At 43.8% G+C, this 20,059-nt stretch overlaps 1 protein-coding gene across 2 annotated transcripts in view; it reads left to right on the top strand.

Annotated features, from left to right (window-relative positions):
• Nucleotides 1-20,059, top strand: part of LOC124805175 (ankyrin repeat and death domain-containing protein 1A-like) — a 683,180-nt gene that overhangs the window by 459,290 nt on the left and 203,831 nt on the right. For both annotated transcript variants that reach the window (XM_047265662.1, XM_047265661.1), the window contains exon 5: nucleotides 363-461. In XM_047265662.1, coding sequence (XP_047121618.1) covers nucleotides 363-461 — 99 coding nt within the window. The remainder of the gene's footprint in view (nucleotides 1-362; nucleotides 462-20,059) is intronic.

The raw sequence follows: 20,059 nt of genomic DNA, 5'->3' as shown, positions 1-20,059 counted from the left end.
TCCAGAAGATATTTGTTGTGGAATGTTTTTCAAGCAGTTCTTGTTGGTACATTAGGAGCGTCTTTGTGACTTCTGTAGTAGTGTAAGGTGGAAATTGTTTCTTGCAGGAGCCAAATGGTACTTGTTGGATCAATTCATTGCGCAACTTGACAAAACAAAACCCATACTCTCACAACACGTCTACCAATTCTCGTTTATGTCGCACAAGTCCTTGGCGCTGCCATTCGTTTCCGTCAGTGTACGTGTATCCTTACATCGTAAATTTCAAGAAAATTCGTAAATCACTGAGCCAAAAACAAAATAAAATAAAAGCTGACCTGTTGGGCAGAACGACAGGTGACGGGGTGCTTTTGTGTCCGCAGTACGGTATGCGGCCCATCCTGATGGCGGCGTGGCACGGCCACAGGGACGCCGTCCAGATGCTCATCAACTGCGGCGCCAGCCTCGTCGCCGTCAACAAGGTGAGTCACGGCACCAAAGTAGCCAAGCAGTCGCTGAAATTCTTTGTGCTTTGCAAGGTGCACTGGACGCTTCGGGTGAGTTTGGCAGATTTCAGCGTAGGTATACTATCTCCTCTACATAAAAGCATTGTGTGGCTAAAATGTTTGCTGATCATGTCCATTACATGATATGTGAAATTTCCCGGCTTAAAGTGTATTCCATGGAGTTTCGGGGTTGCAGCCGAATGACGACTTATTCCCACGATATTTCGGCTGACAGCCCTTGAGCCATCTTCAAGTGTGTGGTTAATACTAGAGACTGGCTGCGCGGAGTGGCCGCGCGGTTTAAGGCGCCATGTCACGGACTGCGCGGCCCCTCCTGCCGGAGGTTCGAGTCCTCCCTCGGGCATGGGCGTGTGTACGTTGTTCTTAGCATAAGTTAGTTTAAGTAATGTGTAAATGTAGGGACCGATGACCTCAGCAGTTTGGTCCCTTAGGAATTCACACATTAGAGACTGCTAGTTTACCTCGCTAACTTTATACCGAAAAGAATAATCTTTGGAATGTCCTGTTGACATACAATGCTCGGTTTATGGCTTATTTACACGGCTGTGAAAGGCAGATCTAGCGATCATGTTCAAAGCGCCTTTCACACGCTGTGCGCGTTGTCTGACTAACGTAGGCTTTGCCACACTGGCAAAGTATTCTGTAGATTCTAGCTCTCGGCAATCCCGGGTCATCCTTCGCCGAACCGAGAAGCGCGTAAGTCTTTGCAAGTGTGAGGAAGATTACTTTGGCATGATCTTTCCTTAAGATTCTGTCTAATTTAGTCGAAATATTGCCGATGTAAGGGAGGAACACCCTGGACTTGAACCGCTCCTTCTCCTTTTGATTTTGTGGGTGATTTCTTCCTTCTCAAAACTGCGCTGATCTAATGTGGATATTATCCATGGAGACGGCCTTTGCGAAGCTGTCTACATCAGACAGAATGGACTCAACATGTATTCGGTGCACCAATGTTCGAAGAATGCCCATAGTTTGTGATGGGTAGTGGCTGCAAATACCGGGTCTGTATATGTGGGCTTACGATAAACGGAATGCTCGAGTGATCCATCGATATTATGACAGACCAACACATCCAAAAGCTGCAGGCAGCCGTTTTTCTCCACTTCCATCGTAAATTTGATATTCTTGTGACTGAATTCAGTTGCTGCAGAAAGCGTGATGGTTCTTCTTCACCATGGGGTCACACTGCAAAAATTATCATCTACATAACGTTAAAAGAGTTTTGGTTTAAGTTCTGCCGAATCAGATGCTCTCTCCTCAAAGTCTTTCCTGGTTATTCTGCCGTTGAAATCTTGGCCTTGACGAAATCCTTCTGGGATTATGTAATTAAGGAGTCAGTAGATATACGTTTAGCGGAAGATCTGATTAATCTTGTTATCGGTTTTCAATAGTATAAGGCGTGGGAACCAGTGATTTGCGTAATATATACAGGAAGGAAACGTTCTATGACTAATGACACTTCTAATGATAGTTAATTTTATTAATTTCACGTCTGAATCTTAGCTCCGCGAGCCCGCATTCAGACAGAGATCGCGTATGTAGTATCACCATTACGCACGCACTTTTGAGGCTTAGGTGGAGCAATACACGAAGAAGGCACGGAACTCAACAAACGTCGCTCAAGCAGCGGCTGCCTCTGCGCATCCGTCTCCACGCAAATTTTCAGTATAGCGACGTGAACTATCAATCTACAGAGCTAAACGCACACCTGAAGATGGTTGCATGGTTGACAGCCGAAATATCGAGGGAATAAGTCGACGTCATGCAGCTGCAATCTCGAAACTTTGTCCATTATGTGTGACATGTTTAATTCGTTCCTTATGTACGAGGGCAGTTCAATAAGTAATGCAACACATTTTTTTTCTGAAACAGGGGTTGTTTTATTCAGCATTGAAATACACCAGGTTATTCCCCAATCTTTTAGCTACACAACACTATTTTTCAACGTAATCTCCATTCAATGCTACGGCCTTACGCCACCTTGAAATGAGGGCCTGTATGCCTGCACGGTACCATTCTACTGGTCGATGTCGGAGCCAACGTCGTACTGCATCAATAACTTCTTCATCATCCGCGTAGTGCCTCCCACGGATTGCGTCCTTCATTGGGCCAAACATATGGAAATCCGACAGTGCGAGATCGGGGCTGTAGGGTGCATGAGGAAGAACAGTCCACTGAAGTTTTGTGAGCTGCTCTCGGGTGCGAAGACTTGTGTGACGTCTTGCGTTGTCATGAAGAAGGAGAAGTTCGTTCAGATTTTTGTGCCTACGAACACGCTGAAGTCGTTTCTTCAATTTCTGAAGAGTAGCACAGTACACTTCAGAGTTGATCGTTTGACCATGGGAAAGGACATCGAACAGAATAACCCCTTCAGCGTCCCAGAACACTGTAACCATGACTTTACCGGCTGAGGGTATGGCTTTAAACTTTTTCTTGGTAGGGGAGTGGGTGGGGCGCCACTCCATTGATTGCCGTTTTGTTTCAGGTTCGAAGTGATGAACCCATGTTTCATCGCCTGCAACAATCTTTGACAAGAAATTGCCATCCTCAGCCGCATGACGAGCAAGCAATTCCGCACAGATGGTTCTCCTTTGCTCTTTATGGTGTTCGGTTAGACAACGAGGGATCCAGCGGGAACAAACCTTTGAATATCCCAACTGGTGAACAATTGTGACAGCACTACCAACAGAGATGTCAAGTTGAGCACTGAGTTGTTTGATGGTGATCCGTCGATCATCTCGAACGTGTGTGTTCGCAGGCTCCGCCATTGCAGGAGTCACAGCTGTGCACGGCCGGCGCGCACGCGGGAGATCAGACAGTCTTGCTTGACCTTGCGGCGATGATGACATACGCTTTGCCCAACGACTCACCGTGCTTTTGTCCACTGCCAGATCACCGTAGACATTCTGCAAGCGCTTATGAATATCTGAGATGCCCTGGTTTTCCGCCAAAAGAAACTCGATCACTGCCCATTGTTTGCAACGCACATCCGTTACAGACGCCATTTTAACAGCTCCGTACAGCGCTGCCACCTGTCGGAAGTCAATGAAACTATACGAGACGAAGCGGGAATGTTTGAAAATATTCCACAAGAAATTTCCGGTATTTTCAACCAAAATTGGCCGGGAAAAAAAATGTGTTGCATTACTTATTGAACTGCCCTCGTAAAATATGTGAAATCAGACGCCGCTTTGAGCCACATGTGAAACGTATGAAGGAAAAGTACTAACAACGAATGGAGCGAGTATTGTTATTGTTTTTTCGTAAGTTGTTGTGTACGTCTGTAGATGTGTTTCGCATTAGACGATCTTACATCGGCAAGATTAAGGCTCCTGTTTGCGATCTCAGCCCTGTTTCGTAACACAACACAACAGTAATGGGAATAGAAATAGAATATAGAGCCAAACACGGTTGTTTGACTCGATGAATCGTTACTTGGAAAATTAAATGTAAAACGGAATGTAAAAGCGAGAACTCGTGTCTCACTATTCCTACTCGTGCGTAAGGCAGACTTGCTAAAGCCTCTGTTACATCTGCTGTTTGATGTTTTGATGTATTCTTCACAGAATCGATGTGCGACGTTGCTTGGAGACTTCGCTCCGATAGTGTTCCCACATGGGAAGCCAGAGGAAGTGAACTAGAACTAGCTCAAATTGTCGCAATATATTTCACTGCTGTGGGGTAGGAGCAAACTGAAACCGTTGCAGTTATCCTGTATCGAGATAGCATTATCAGTGTCAAGTCCTGTAATGTAGGGACTTGTGCTTCCTTTCGGAAGTGCACTTTTACCATGGAAAAGAAAGACGAATATTCTGTGAAGATACAAACTTTCACAATCAGTATTACTTACCGGCTACGGTCACCAGACCCACTACCTGGTTCCTATCTGACTGCTTCCAGGAGCAACAAAAATTTGATATTCTGTATCTCATATGATAATAGACCAAATTTAAAATTTAAAAATGCTGTCATAACCTTCCCATTAAGAGGTACAATCTTATATTAAAGTTGGAACACAATAAGTCAGTTATTAAAGTTAAAAACTGTGTATATGTCTGGAGGCAGAGTAACCGACGGTGCGCAAATTACGTAGACTATATTGATTCAGTATTTAAGGATGAGAGCACATAGCGGCTTGCAACAAATTTTGCCCATGTAGTCAGTCTTTTCGAAACTTCCCCTCACTGGCCCTCGCCAGAAAGTAACAAAAAATGTGTATCAATTGCTACATTTTGGCGATTCACGCAGTAAAACTTCGGCATCAGGCAGTACATTTTAATGTATCATTTCTTTGCTATGAACTTTATTAGCAATTATATTTGCAAGCAAAACCCACATATATCACTGAAGCAACTCGCATAATTGTACTCTTATTATTGTATGCCACACACGGTACTTGAGAAATATGAGGGCATTGAGATTGAGATACGTGAAAAACTAGCTTTTCTTGAAACGGAGCGCAAACCATGCAGAATATACGCTTTCATTGTTTGATTCGCATCTTTACTCCACACGCCACCTAATGGAATGTGGCGGAGGGAGTTTCTGGTATCAATATAACCTCCCCCTAAATCCTGTTCCATTCAGGAATGGTGTGTGGGAGGAATGTATGAACTCTAATTTCACTGATTGTCTCGTTGTGGTCATTTCACGAGACGTACGCGGGAGGAAGTGGTATACAGCCCGTCCTCTCTGGGAGACTTTCAGTAGTAAACTTCTCCATGATGCACATATCTTCTTTTGCAGGGCTTGTTATTAGAGTCTGATGAGCATCTCTGTAACGGTCTTACTAAACGAAGTTGTAACGAGATATTAGCTCTGTTTAGGATCTTCTATGTCTCCTCCGTTAAGCCTACTTTGTAAACGTCTGAGGCTAAGAAGCATTTATCGACAAACGGCCAAAATAGCCACTTTTTTCTTGGATGGATTACATTTTCCTTAGATTTCTCCAGCTAGTCTCAAACTGTCTTCTGCATGTCCTACAACCGTGAAAGTCATTTCAAAAGTTCTGCAGGCTGCAAGTTGAATCTGAAGAAAATATTTTACAAAATATTCAATATAGTCTCCATTGTTACTTTTGGCAGCTACCCATCGTTTTGGCAACTTCTGTATTTCGGGCAGGGCACCTTAATTGTCGAGCTGTCTGGTTGTTCGGGTCACCTCAATGGAATCTTCATCAATTGTATAAAAACTTTCCTCACAGAGATTCTCCTTCAATTTGGGGAACAAATCGAAGTCTAGTGGACTCATAACAGCACTGTATAGTGGCTGGGGAAGTATTTTACCATCCGCATTTGTCGAGCGTTTCTCTCATTGTAGGGCAATCTAGGGTTTGCATTATTGTGCAAAATGAGGACAACAGCTGCAAGTATTCCAGGCCTTCTTTGACGAATTTCCAGGAGAAGAACATTTTGCGGAAATAGCTTGTAGTACGAGCCTGTTACAGACGTCACTGGGCACTCTATTTATAGCTATGACCCCTTTCATACCATACGCTAAGATCGTCATCCTTTTACCTTCAATTGTTGACGGCGGAATTTTTCGGGCGTGAAGAGTCAGAACTTTTCCATTGTGATGACTGAGACTTTAGTTCTGGCTAAAAGTCTCGTATCCAGGTCCCATGAAGTGCAAAATTTTTTTTCAGAAACTGTTCTCCATCTGCTCGATAAAGTCGAAGCAATTCTATTGCAAGCTGCTTTCTGATCTTCATTCATATAATATTTTCTGTTATGTTTCTGTAAACTGAAGTGACAGACCTTCTGGCCTCATATGCAGTTCCCTCACATGTTTTTCGTCGATCCGCTCTCAAAATGGCATTACCAACAACCTGAGAGGTGTAGTCTGTTGCAGTTAATGGCCTTCCACTTCTTGGGTTATCCTCAGTGCTTACGGGACCTTCGCGGAAACGAGCAGACCACCGTGACATTGTGCTACGATCCGCAGTTCACAGCCATAATTTTGTTTATAGATGAGGATCACGAGGGACGGTACAGTAAATAACGAAAATACTCATGTGCGGGAAGGTGCTTATAGGCGAGGAATCGTGATTGATGTGAGGCTTCTGAATCGATTCAGTACCAACGTATCAGCACGAACTGTCAGTGACAGTCTTAGAGGCATACACTTTAGCAAACAGATAAACAGATGTTTTACAGTACCGATTTCTGTTCAATAAATTACCATTTGCACTGGAGAACGTTAGCCTCCCAGAGAGACAATAAGTGTGGTTCACGCACGAAGGTGCACCACAGAATTTTATACGGAGCGTGCGACAGTAACGTTTCGTGGGCGAGGACGTCCAGTAGCATGGTCTCTCCTTTCAGCGGACCTGAATCCGTTGTCTTTCTGGATATGGGAACATTTAAGCGCGTTGGTGTGTGAAACTAGCCCATCGACAATGTGCAGACTTTACAGCGGTGTGTGATGAATGCAAGTGACCCAGTCTTGATAGAGCCACGTGTGTTTGAAAGAGTGCGTGATCCCCTGTGAAGAAGGGCTGAAGGAAGTTTCGGGGTGCGTGTTAACCACACGCAGCACAGCCATTACAGTCTGCTTAGCCCATATTTCATGTATTGGTTTCCAGACATATCATTATAATATACGAACTTCTAGTTTTAACCGCTACTACTCCCTACATGAATACGTGGCACTCTTTTAACACAGTGTATACATTGTAAACATTATCATATGGGATACTCCCTACCTTTCCTTTGCGTGTATTTAAAAATTTTTCCCGCTGACAACAATCTTATAGGAAATACTGAATGTAATCCGATACACTGTAAACTCGTATTTTGTACACTAAACGACAGAATTACGATCACTCCCCAAAGTTTGTTATAAATGTTTAGAAACGTCCTGTAAGAGGGCTCCACAAAGGAAAGTTGTTGGTTCTGCCAAACGCTATTACGTGACAATAAAAAGAAGTGCGAACAGCGCACGTCAGTGCTCGTATGCAATAAACTACGGTTTAAGATAAAGCATCAATGGCATAGTAATCTCACTGTTTTGCTTTAACATCAGTTGAGTTAATCATTTGCCAATTTACATTAAGATCTCTTTATAAATAGCAAATTCACGTTTAGACATGATTAATAACCTCATATCCTCCGATCGCACACACGCTTTGTTCTGCCACATACACTGTGCGTTTCAGCCTAGCTTTCCTTTATCGACCACTAAACGGCAGATAATGACAGCTGCGGGTATCTCGAGCAGACTGCGTGCTGCTTATGAATATTGAGGAACCATCTCTGGCGGGTATCTCGGACACCGTTAGCAGGCATAGCTTATTACCACGTAGAACGTACATTAATATTCATATCCTGCATGCAGATATCAGCCAACAGCAGCATGCTTAGCCGAATACTAGTCCTCATATTTGACATGGACAATACGAAGTCCTATGTGTGCAACACAAGTAAATAAAATTCTCTGATCGGAACAAGTGTATTTTTTACGTTTTCGGATTTATAACGATGGTCTTTACTTAAATGAGACCAAGTTTCTGCTGATTACTAGGAAATCAGTATGCTTCCTGTACTTACGGAATACGATTAAGTGGGAGAGATTTTAAGAGTGAATGCTCTACGAGTGCCCTGGAACAAAAGGAAGTTGTTTACTTCGGACATAGTTTATGAAACATTAAGCGACTCCAAGTGCTTCAATAAAATACAGGGTGAGCACAAAGTCTTGTCCTGATTATAACAATTTATGACAGAATAGCCGTATGACATAATAATTTACATTTGATGCCGTTACATAGGATAGTGTTACTAGTTTTTTTTAAGACCATTTACGTTAGTAAACCTCAACGTTTGCTCCCTTGGTAGCTCGGAGAATGTCAGGGCGGAATTCCAGTTCCTGACAGGTGTTTCGTAACATGTGTTCTGTCACAGTACCCACAGCAGCTTGTATCCTAGCCTTCAGTTCGTCGACGTCAGCAACTGGCGTGACGAAGACTCTGTCCTTGATATAGCCCCAGAAAAAAAGTCAAGGGGCGTAATGTCTGGAGAGCGGGGTGGCCAGGGTGTTGGACCATTCCTTACGATCCACCGATCCAGAAATGTTTCATCCAGGAAATCACGCACTATCAAAGCCCAGTGGGTGGGTGTTCCATCTTGCTGGAAAATTATCCATGGTTGATATTCTTCTAACTGTGGGGGAATAAACTGTTGCAGAACGTCTAAGTAAATGTTAGCGGTAATGGATTTTTCCGCTAAGAAAAACGGTTCAAAACCTTGTTATGCTTGACGCCGCACCTAAAATTCACTTTTTCGCTGTCTCGCTGTGACTGGGTAGTATAAGGAGACTCTGAACCCCATATACAGACTTCATGCCTATTTACCATTCGACTGACATGAAAGGTGGATTCATCGGTAAAGCATATGCGATTTAAGTAATCGTTAGTGCCATCGATCATGTTGAGTATCTCAGTTGCAAACTCAGCACGTGTCAGAAAATCATTCGGCTGCAAGGCCTGCACGATTTGCACTTTGTAAGCATGCAACCTAAGCCTTTCATGAACAATCTTCATCACACTTGCTTGCAGTATTTGAAGTTCACATGATGCTTGACGAGTTGATTTACACGGACTCCGTTGAAACGATTCCCGAACACGATTAGCAGTTGCATCACTCACACGAGGCTTGCCACTTCGAGTACAATCTTCGACGCTGCCTGTTTCGTTAAACTTCGCATACCATCGCTTTACTGATTTAACGTCAGGAGGGCTGTGCCAATAAGAAGCCCGAAATTTACGCTGAACACTGATGGGCGATTTCGTTTCGTAAAACCAAAGCACACATTGCGCTTTCTCCTGCTTCGACGCCATTTCTCCAGCAACTAACGTGACCTAACAGACGGCGTCGGTGTTGTGGAGCACTAGCGCCATCTATTGGTCACAACAGCTAGTAACACTAACCTATGTAACGGCATCAAACGTAACTTATAACGTCAAACTGTTATTCTGTTATAAATTTTTACCGTCAGGGCAAGACTTTGGGCTCACCCTGTATTACTACTTAGTTAAACTTGTATGGCATGTTTAGCTGACCGACACCGAGAGCTGGCATGCCTTCATTGGAATGGTTTAACTTCTTTGCGCTTGTTGGTATTTTTCTTTTGCTAAATGTGCCGCATCTTAATACACCGCGTAACATAACTAAAGGGCCACTACTTCGAAACCCAGTAATTGACCCCCATTGCGACGCAGAAGTTTGAAAGTTGGCTCAGAGATGCCTGCGATCTTCCTCTGTAATGGTGCGAAAGCGTGGTGCCCTGCGACGTCAGTCTCGGGCTCGGTGATGCTTCAGACTACAAAGTGTCGACACACGCGGAAAAAAGGCAAGACCTCAGGAGTTCATGTGACGTATAAGCTGGATCAGTTATGTCACAGTCGCACCAGATTCTCACACGTCTGCCCAGTGCCACAACGTCTGACACATTGGGAAGGTCGCCGGTCCCTCTCTTACCCACATTTCACGCCTTCTTTTGACGCCTCTGTGATGGAGCTTAATAGCGACGTCCACCTTTGAAATCACACTGCTTTCTTATGAGTGGCCCTGGAAAACATTTCACGCTCGTAATCGACACGAAAAGGTCTCAGGGGGCGGCATAAAGTATGTGGTGTGCGTACTGTAAGACCTTCGGTACACACACCATCAGATTATTTGACTTGTCGCTCTAACGAAGTAGGCGAGTGTCAGCAATATGTCTCGTGGTCTTATCGTGGCGTGTTTATCTTCTGAAGTTAGGGCAGACGATAGAAATTCCACTTGCACGCTTAGAGTAGCAGAGTGACGGTAACCAACTTTAAACAGAACTTTATTAATTTTCGAACACATTTATTAAAATAATAACAAGCATAAAAATAACTTAACTTGGTTCTGGATGCTGTTTACAGTTGACAATCTGAAGTTCCTTTGGTCTTGGTACGTTAATCTTATTCTCACATATATCTGATACTTGACAAAGTGTCTATACATTTATCTTCATGGCTATGTACAGGAATACGGTAATCTTATTAGGCGCAGATTGAAACTTGACTACAGACTAATGCAGACTGACCAATCGGAGGTCTGTACACTCGTTATAATACCTCGAGCGTTCAGGTATCACTGCGCGAGTGTGATCCGCGAGGAGAAAAGGTTCTACGTTAGCAGCAATCTCATTGGCTGCGTTACATATTAATACGCGGATCGGCGGAAGCAGAATTTGGTCCGTCTCTAAGATGGCGCCATCTCGTAGTGCGGAGACGGACGAGCGCTGCGCCTGCGCTGTTGTGCTTAGCGGGGCGCGCTCTAGTGGGAAAGTTGTGTACGCGCTGACTACGCGGAACTATGTACACAACAAAGTGCTTCAGTGATACCACGCCTTTCCTTGGGGCTTAGATTCCCCCACATTTCTGAGTCGAAAGCGACAGTTTGCAGCGCGATGAGCAGCAGGGCGAAGCTCTTAACCCATAGGCTCACAGCCGGCCGCCAGGTTTCAAGTCCGTTATTACAGTGCTGGCTACGAGACGGGCCGATCAGCCGTAGCTTCTGCTTAGTGTTTCTTCTTCCCTGTTAACATATGGCCTAACAAGTTATATACCACTGGACAGCTCAGAAATCGGTCTATAACACACTCGATTTCGTTCGATAGTTTACGAGTTATAAGCAGTCGTTTTCAGGTCCAGCCCTCGTCTCCCCCGCCCCCCCCCCCCCTCCCCCGCATATCACATCAAGGAAACATGATCCAGAAATTTTGTAATGTGCAAACAGAGGAAGAAGAAAACTGATGCACAGCATGAGTGTCAGAAACGTGTTAACTTCACATCACTTCACTTAACAGTACGGGCGGTTTTAAACAAAATTGCTATAAAATTATATAATTTTCAGAAAAGTGTGTAAGACGAAATACGCTGACATTCATAAATTTAAGTAGTAAATATAGGGTCGACTATGGGGAAAAATATTAATAAGTCAATGGGCTGATTTCGATCGACACTGCTGACACGCCCCAGACGATTCAGCACTTCTCTAAGGACATCGTGGAGCTGCTGCCTCACTGAGTATTATCTGGCCCCTTTGGAAAGTAACGCGGTAGCAATTTTTGCTGTGCTATACATGGTGGAGCCACTACGGAAGTTTCAGAACCATTTTAGGAAAGTTGTACGACGTCTGAATCAGCACTCTTATGTGCCGTGATCGCGGGAAGGTGCAACATCGACAAGTGACTGAATAAAACTACAATTGATCCTTCTGAGACACTGCCTCCCTCCCCCCCTCCCCACTATCCCCCCCCCCCCCAAACCAACTTGGCAGCACCGTAGTTGCCACCCGCGTACGCTTCTTGGGCGCTTTAATAATGTCCCCGTACAGAGACAGCCATCCACTGAATTCTAGGCTCTGGCGTTACAAGCAAACATTTCGACACAGCTAAGCTGATTGGCGCTACGCCGTTGAACTAGCGCTTGCTGCCCGAATGCATATCTAAGGGCTGTCGAAAGGAATGCCTGTCACACCGAAACACAGCAATCAGTGAATGAGTGTCTTTGTACAGCGACATTTTTAAAGTTCCCAACAAAGTTGCACGGATGGCATCTTGCTGTTGCCAAACTGGGAGTCGGGGGGTAGAAGGACCCTTTGTCGTTCTGTCGCACCCCGCCCCAGCCTCCCCCCTGCCCACCTGCGTCCACGCCACAGAATGACGCGAACCAGGAGGGTTGAAAAAGTGTAAACTTCTGCTTCAAATCACGTTCACATTTCGTCATATGGTTTTGAAGGTCCCTAATGCCCCCCCCCCCCTCTATACCACAGCAATAATTGCAATCACGCTACACTCCAAAGGGGTCAGATCAAGTTCAATTGGTTGCAGCTCGACGATCTCCTAGAGAAGGGCGTTTTAGCTGTGTCTAATGTTGTTACGAACATTGTCGGTTACTCATAACACTGCGAACTGCATTTTTACCGGCGAAATGTGTGAGAATCAACGCACCATGGGAAGGGTTGGTTTCGTTTATGCTGTTTGTACCAACCCCTGAGTCCTTTTCGTGTCGCTTTTGAGCAGCGCTATATCTGAAATGCTTTCCTTGGCCACCCGTAAAAAACAGCGAGATTTCATCTCTAGATGTCGAGGATGTCACCATCGCAGAGGCGTCAAGAGAAAGGAGAAATGTGGGTCACTGGGAGTATAGCGACCTCCCCATTCTGTGGCACACCTACGATTGTGTTGCGCTGATTGTAGTAAAATTTGGCTCAAATTTGACATTATTAACTAACCTTACACGTCACAGGAACGTCTGAACACTTGCCTTTTTTTCACATTTTTCGACACTTTGCCTTAGAAGCGTCGCCGATCGTTAGGGCGACGGCTCAGAACGCCACGCTTTTGCGCCATAGCAATACATCCCCCCCCTCCCCCTCCCCCCCCTAGTGAACCATGAACCTTGCCGTTGGTGGGGAGCATTGCGTGCCTCAGCGATACACATAGTCGTACCGTAGATGCAACCACAAAGGAGGGGTATCTGTTGATACGCCAGACAAACGTGTGGTTCCTAAAGAGGGGCAGCAGCCTTTTCAGTAGTTGCAGGAGCAACAGTCTAGATGATTGACTCATATGGCCTTGTAACATCAACCAAATCGGCCTTGCTGTGCTGGTACTGGGAACGGGTGAAAGCAAGAGGACATACAGCTCTGCTGTGAGGTTAAATGATGATGGCATTCTCTCGGGTAAGATATTCTCGATCTCTGGGCGGGAATTACTCAGGATGACGTTGTTATCAGGAGAAACAAAACTGGCGTTCTACGGATTGGAGCGTGGAATGTCAGATCCCTTAATCTGGCAGGTAGGTTAGAAAATTTAAGAAAGGAAATGGTTGAAGTTCGGTGACAGGAGGAAAAGGATATCTCGTCAGGTAAATACAGGGTTATAAATATTATAAATACGAAATCAAACATCAATAGTGCAGGAGTAGGTTTAACAATTGATAAAAAAATTAGGAAGTGGATAAGCTGCTATGAACAGTATAGCGATCGCGTTATTGTAGCCAAGATAGACACGAAGCCCACACCGACCACAGCAGTACAAGTTTATATTCCAACTAGTTCCGCATATGAGGAGGAGATTGAGGGAATGTATGATGAGATAAAAGAAATTATTCAGATAGTTAGGAGACACGAAAATTTAATATTCATGGGGGACTGGAATTCGATAGTAGGAAAAATGAAGAGAAGGAAAAGTAGTACATAAATATGGACTTGGGGGAAAGGAATGAAAGTGGAAGCCACCTGGTAGAATTCTGCACGGAGCATAATTTAATCATAGCTAACACTTGGTTTAAGAATTATGAAAGAAAATTGTGTACGTGGAGTAGGCCTACAGACACTGGAAGGTTTCAGTTTGGTTTTATAACGATAAGACAGAAATTTTGGATGCAGGTTTTAAATTGCAAGACATTTCCAGGGGCAGATGTAGACTGTGCCTACAATTTATTGGTTATGAAATACAGTTTAAAACAGAAGAAACTACAAAAAAGCAGGAATTTAAGGAGATGGAACCTGGGTAAACTGAAAGAACATGAGCTTCCAGGGAGTTTCAGAGGGAGCATTAGGGAACGATTGAGAAGAACAGGGGGATGAATATAGTAGAAGGAGAATGGGTAGCTTTGAGAGATGAAATAGTGAAGGCAGCAGAGGATCAAGCAGGTGTAGTAGAAATCCTTGGATAACACAAGAGATATTTAATGGGTGAAAGGAGAAAATATAAAAATTGAATAAGTGAAGGAGGAGAAAGGGAATAGAAATGTCTAAAAAAGGAGAAGGACAGGAAGTGCATAATGGCTAAGCAGGTATGGTTAGAGGACAAATGTAAAGATGTAGATGCATATATCACTAGGGGTGAGATGGATGCTGTCTAGAGAAAAATTAAAGAGACCTTTGGAGAAAAGAGAACCACCTGTATGAATATCAAGAGCTCATATGGAAAACCAGTCCTAAGCAAAGAAGGGAAAGCAGAAAGATGGAAGAAATGTATAGTGGGTCTACATAAGGAAGATGTACTTGAGGGAAACGGAAGAGGACGGAGATGAAAATGAGGATTTTAAGCCGAACAAGGGCCATGGAGTTAGAGCTATTGATAGCGTTGGGAGAGCCGGCCATGCCAAAACACTTCCCTCAGGTGAGCAAGATGTATGAGACAGGAGAAATACCCTCAGACTTCAAGAAGATTCATTTCCAAAGATAGCAGGTTCTGACAGGTGTAGAAATTATCGAACTATCAGTTTAATAAGTCACGGCTGCAAAATACTGGCATTAATTCTTTACAGAAGAATGGGAAAGCTGGTAGAAGCCGACCTCGAGGAAAAGTCAATTTCGATTCTGAAGAGATCTAGGAACACTCGAGGCAATGCTGAACCTTCGACGTCTCATAGAAGATAGTTTAAGGAAAGGCAAACGTACGTTTATAGCATTTGTATACTTAGAGAAAGCTTTCGATAAAGTTGACTGGAATTCTCTCTTTGAAATTCTGAGTGTAGAAGGGGTAAAATTCAGGGAGCGAAAGACTTTTTACAGTTTGTACAGAAACCAGACGGCAGTTATGAGTCGAGGGGCATGAAAGAGAAGCATTGGTTGGGAAGTGAGTGAGACAGTGTAGTAGCCTATCCCCGATGTTATTCAATCTGTATTTTGGGCAAGCAGAAAAGGAAACAAAAGCAAAATTTGGAGTAGGAATTAATGTCCAGGGAGAATAAATAAAAACTATAAGGTTTGCCGATGATATTGTAATTCAATCAGAGACAGCAAAGGACTTGGAATAGCAGTTGAACGGAATGGACAGTGTCCTGAAAGAAGGATATAAGATGAACATCAACAAAGGCAAAACGAGGGTAATGAAGTGTATTCGAATTAAATCGGGTGATGCTAAGGGAATTAAATTAGGAAATGAGACGCTTAAAGTAGTAAATGAGTTTTGCTATTTGGGGAGCAAAATAACTCATGATGGTCGAAATAGAGGGAATATAAAATGTAGACTGGCAATGGCAAAGAAAGCGTTTCTGAAGAAGAGAAATTTGTCAACATCGAGTGTAGATTTAAGTGTCAGGAAGTCGTTTCTGAAAGTATTTGTATGGAGTGTAGCCATGTATGGAAGTGAAACGTGGACGATAAATAGTTTAGACAAGAAGAGAAGCTTTCGAAATGTGGTGCTAGAGAAGATGGGTGTAAAATGTAGACTGACAAATGCAAGAAAAGGGTCTTTGAAGAACAAAAATTTGTTTACATCGAATGTTGATTTAAATGTCAGGAAGCTTCTACTGAAAGTATTGTATGGACGACTTACAGCTTAGACCAGAAGAGAATAGAAGTTTTTCAAATGCTGTGCTACAGAAGAATATTGATTACATGGGTAGATCACGTAACCAATGAGGTGGTACTGAACAGAATTGGGGAGAAGGGAAATTTGTGGCACAACCTGACTAGAAGAACGGATTGGTTGGTTGGACAAGTTCTGAGGTATCAAGCGATGACCAATTTAGTACTGGGGGAAGCAACTGGGAGGAGTAAAAGTCATAGAGGAAGACCAAGAGATGAATCATTAAACAAATTCAGAAGGATGTAGGTTGCAGTAGTTACTCGGAGATGAAGAGGCTTGCACTGGAGAAAGTAGCAAGGAGAGTTGCACCCAACCATCCTTCGAACTGAAAACCACAACTACAACAACTTTACAAAGGCAGGCAGTTACGGGGTTTTGAAGTAGGTGATCCTTAATTGTGTTGCGCAGGTTGGTGTCTGATTTGTATAGGTGACTGTGCCGCTTTTGTGTCGAGCTTGATGTTGCGTTTGTGTTTTTGATGAATATGTGGAAGAGAGCCAAGAAAAACACAGTGCCAGCACGTAGATCTCTCGTCTTGAATAGTATCATGTGAGTTGCCGATCTTAACGATCTCTTCCGACGGTCAGATCATCGCCGTCAACAGGGTCACTTGCAGTCACTTCCTGAGACGCTGTGGGTGAGTTTGGGATTTAGTCCAGGACACTTATAATTCTGGACACTTATACTGACACAGAGCACACAAACACACAAGCAAGTTCTCCCATAAATAAATTTAGACAGTCCCAATTCCCCCGTTCTGCCGTACACTTTAGGGAATTTTTCTTTTGTTATGAGGCAAATACTGTAATTAGTTGTATTCTCCCCATATTCGGAACTGGGACTTCCTCTGCCACTCTCCCAACACGCTGGGACTTTTGGCTGAAAAGAACTGCCGTACAGGATCTCAGACAGCCTTCTCCCTCGCTGGTGGTGAAGGTGGGAATAGAGGCAGGAAATTATCTCCAAGAATGATGTTGAAGAAAAATCCACAGTCATGTCTTCTCTCTTTGGCGGCCGCATTCTGTCAATGAAACCTTTCTCAATGTCTGTGTTCAAACCGACGCTCTCGGATTTAGTGGGATGCTTGGTTCCGAAGGTGAGTTCAAGACGTAGAACTTTTACACACGTACGAGGGGCGTTCGGTAAGTAATGTAACACATTTTTTGTCTTGAAAATTCCATTGACAAAATGCGGAATTTGTTGTGGGACATCGTGGAAGATTCCCGTTTCAGCGCATATTGTTTCATAAAGTTCCGATAGGCGGCGGTGTTATACATAACTTTCAAAGCAGTGTATGTAACAGAGAAGCGTTCAGAGCAAGTGCTGTCATTGGGTTTCTTTTGCCGGAAAACCAAAGCAGATATTCATAGGCACTTGGAGAATGTTACAGGGACCTGGCAGTGAACAAAAGCACGATGAGTTGTTGGGCGACCCGTCTGTCATCACTGCAACAAGGTCGCGCAAACCTGTCCATCTTCTGCGTTCCAGCCGGGCTCACACAGCTGTGACTCCTGCAGTGTTGTAACGGGCGGACACTCCTGTTCCGGGTGATCGAAGGGTCACAATGAAACACTTCGCTGCTCAACAGGACGTCTCGGTTGGTAGTGCTGATACACTCAGCCACAACTTGGGGTAGTCAAAGGTGAGTGCCTGTTGTGTTCTTACCTCCTAACAGAAGATCATAAACTGCAAGGGAGGACCATAAGTGCGAAATTGCTTGCGTGTTACGAGGCTAATGGTGGCAATGTTTTATCGAAGATCGTCACAGGCAAAGAAACATAGGTTCTTCACTTTGAACCGTAAACAACATTGTAATCCATGTAGTAGCGCCATGCCACCCATCCCCCGAAGGAAAAGTTCAAAGCCGCACATTCAGCCAGTAAAGTCATGGCCAAGGTCTTCTGCGACTCTGAAGAAGTTTTTCTGTTTGATGTCCTTCCACATGGAGCTAAGGTCAGCACTGAAGTGAAATGTCCTACCGTCAGAAAATGGAAGAAACGAGCTTGTTCATCGTAGCAATAATGCAAACGAACTTCTACTTCTCTATGACAACGCAAGACCTCACATAAGTCTGCGCATTTGAGAGGAGCTCATAAAACTTCAGTGGTCTGTTCTTCCTCATCGACTCTACAATCCGGATCTCGCATCTTCCAACTTCCATCTGTTTGGCCCAATGGATGATGCACTCCGTGGAAAACAGCACGTGGATGATGGGGAGGTTATTGATACACAAGACGTTGGTTCACACGTCGACCAGTAGGGTGGCACTATGCAGTCACGCAAGTCCTTCCAGTCAGGTGGAATAAGGCCGTCGCATTGAAAGGAGATTATGTCGAGAAATAGAAATTTTTAGCCAAAACAATGGAGAATGATATGGTGTATTGCAATCCTGAATAAAACCAGCCAGCTTTCAGAAAAAATGTGTTGCATTACTTATTGAACGCCGCTCCTAGTACCCTGAAAGGCCACGATAATTTCATACATCAATTGAAACTTTCGTGCCGGCTTAAAACGTCAAAAGAATAGCTGTTGAGTAGCAGCAGCTGTCTGGTTCCCAGAAAGATCTCCTGACGTTTCGGGAAAACAAAAGTGACTAAATGTAGCTCTAATATGAAGTCTAACTTAACCCTTAACAAGGTTGTAGACATTCATAAAACAAATTCGTTATCAACAATTTTCTCCGCAGCTACTCTTTACCTCATGAATGGCCTCCATTATTGTCGAACATAGTGATATATTCAAAAGAAATGCTGCTAAATCAGATGCCTGTCCTACCATTTTTATGTTCAGCAGCGAAGATAATTCTTATGTCTTTCTCCAGAAGATTGTTTCATCACCCATGTAACATTCCTTTTTTTGCTCTTAAACACTTCTTCGTCTCATTTTTTTGTACCTCCCACGCCTGTCTGGAGAGTAACAGAGGCGCCTCACAAAAAATCTTGACAGGGTGAAACATCAAAACAACGTCTGTTGAGTGGCAGTTCTTTGGATCCCACCTTCGAAGGCTTCGGTAAAAATAATGTTAAGTCTGCAACAAAGTGTGTGTTCCATCCTGTTTCTATACTGCGCCCATCCATAAAACACAATCATTCTCAGCAGTGCCATTCTGGACGTACCCATTCAGCCATCTCGGCAGTACAATGTCGGACAACACCTGTCCCCGAGCGGAGAAAATCTTCGACCCGCACGGCAATCGAATCCGGGCCCTGTCTCTTAGCAATCCGCCGCACTGACCGGGCAGCTACCGAAGCGGCCATTTGAGCTAATGTTATATTTATCCTCCAGCTTTCCCTCTGCTCGAGACTCGTTCATAGCTTTGAATGGTGACTTATCTATCACCCGGCTCAATAATAAGGACTCCCAACTCTGACGTGAGACTGGAATAGATCGCATTTTAATCTTATATATGTGATTTTCCTTAACAGATGAACTGCGCTCTACCAGAATCATTGCTACATATCTTACTTCTCCTCTAACCTTGTCTTCGTGTTTTCATCCCATTCCATAATGGTTCACATTTGTAACTCTAGGTAAATAAACAAAGTGTCATACTATAGCGCATTCGAATACGCCATTTCATACGTGCATCATCTATGCATTCTCTCTGCTTAAGAACAGCTATTTTTCGGTACACCAAAGGGTATAATGTAGGCCTATATGTTGGTCTGTCTAACCGTAAATTCGTAAACTGGTGACTCTTTTCTGTAGACAACAGCACCATCAGCTATTAACCTAAAAAATCACTGATCGTACTCTTACGTTTCCTTGAGGTCCAATCGGTATTATTTTCTCTTTTTTGTCCTGTATTCAGTTAGTCCACTGTTGATAGACCCAATAACGTATTTGCGACACTGGGCGCATTTTACCTTCGTTAACAGGCGATATTGTGGTACACTGTCCAACGTCATTCATAAATCTAAAAAGACAGATGCTACGTACTCATCTGCGTCACCTGTTTGCGAAGTATCATGTGTGAAACCTATCTAAATTCTGTATGGGTGACTGAAGCTCGGCTGACTGAATCGTATCCAGCGCTTTAAAAAGGTTCGACAAGCTACTGAAACAAAAGAACTACAGATACTATATTACTGTATTCTTGTGTTGACAACGCTGTTGTTACACGACACATAGCAGTAGAACACCTAGGAAATTGAACTTCAGTGGTGAGACATGAATTCTCTGTCACGAAAATAGCAGGG

This window comes from Schistocerca piceifrons, chromosome 7 (genome assembly GCF_021461385.2).
Source record: "Schistocerca piceifrons isolate TAMUIC-IGC-003096 chromosome 7, iqSchPice1.1, whole genome shotgun sequence".
Lineage (NCBI taxonomy): Eukaryota > Metazoa > Arthropoda > Insecta > Orthoptera > Acrididae > Schistocerca > Schistocerca piceifrons.
This window is presented reverse-complemented; position numbering and strand designations above follow the sequence as displayed.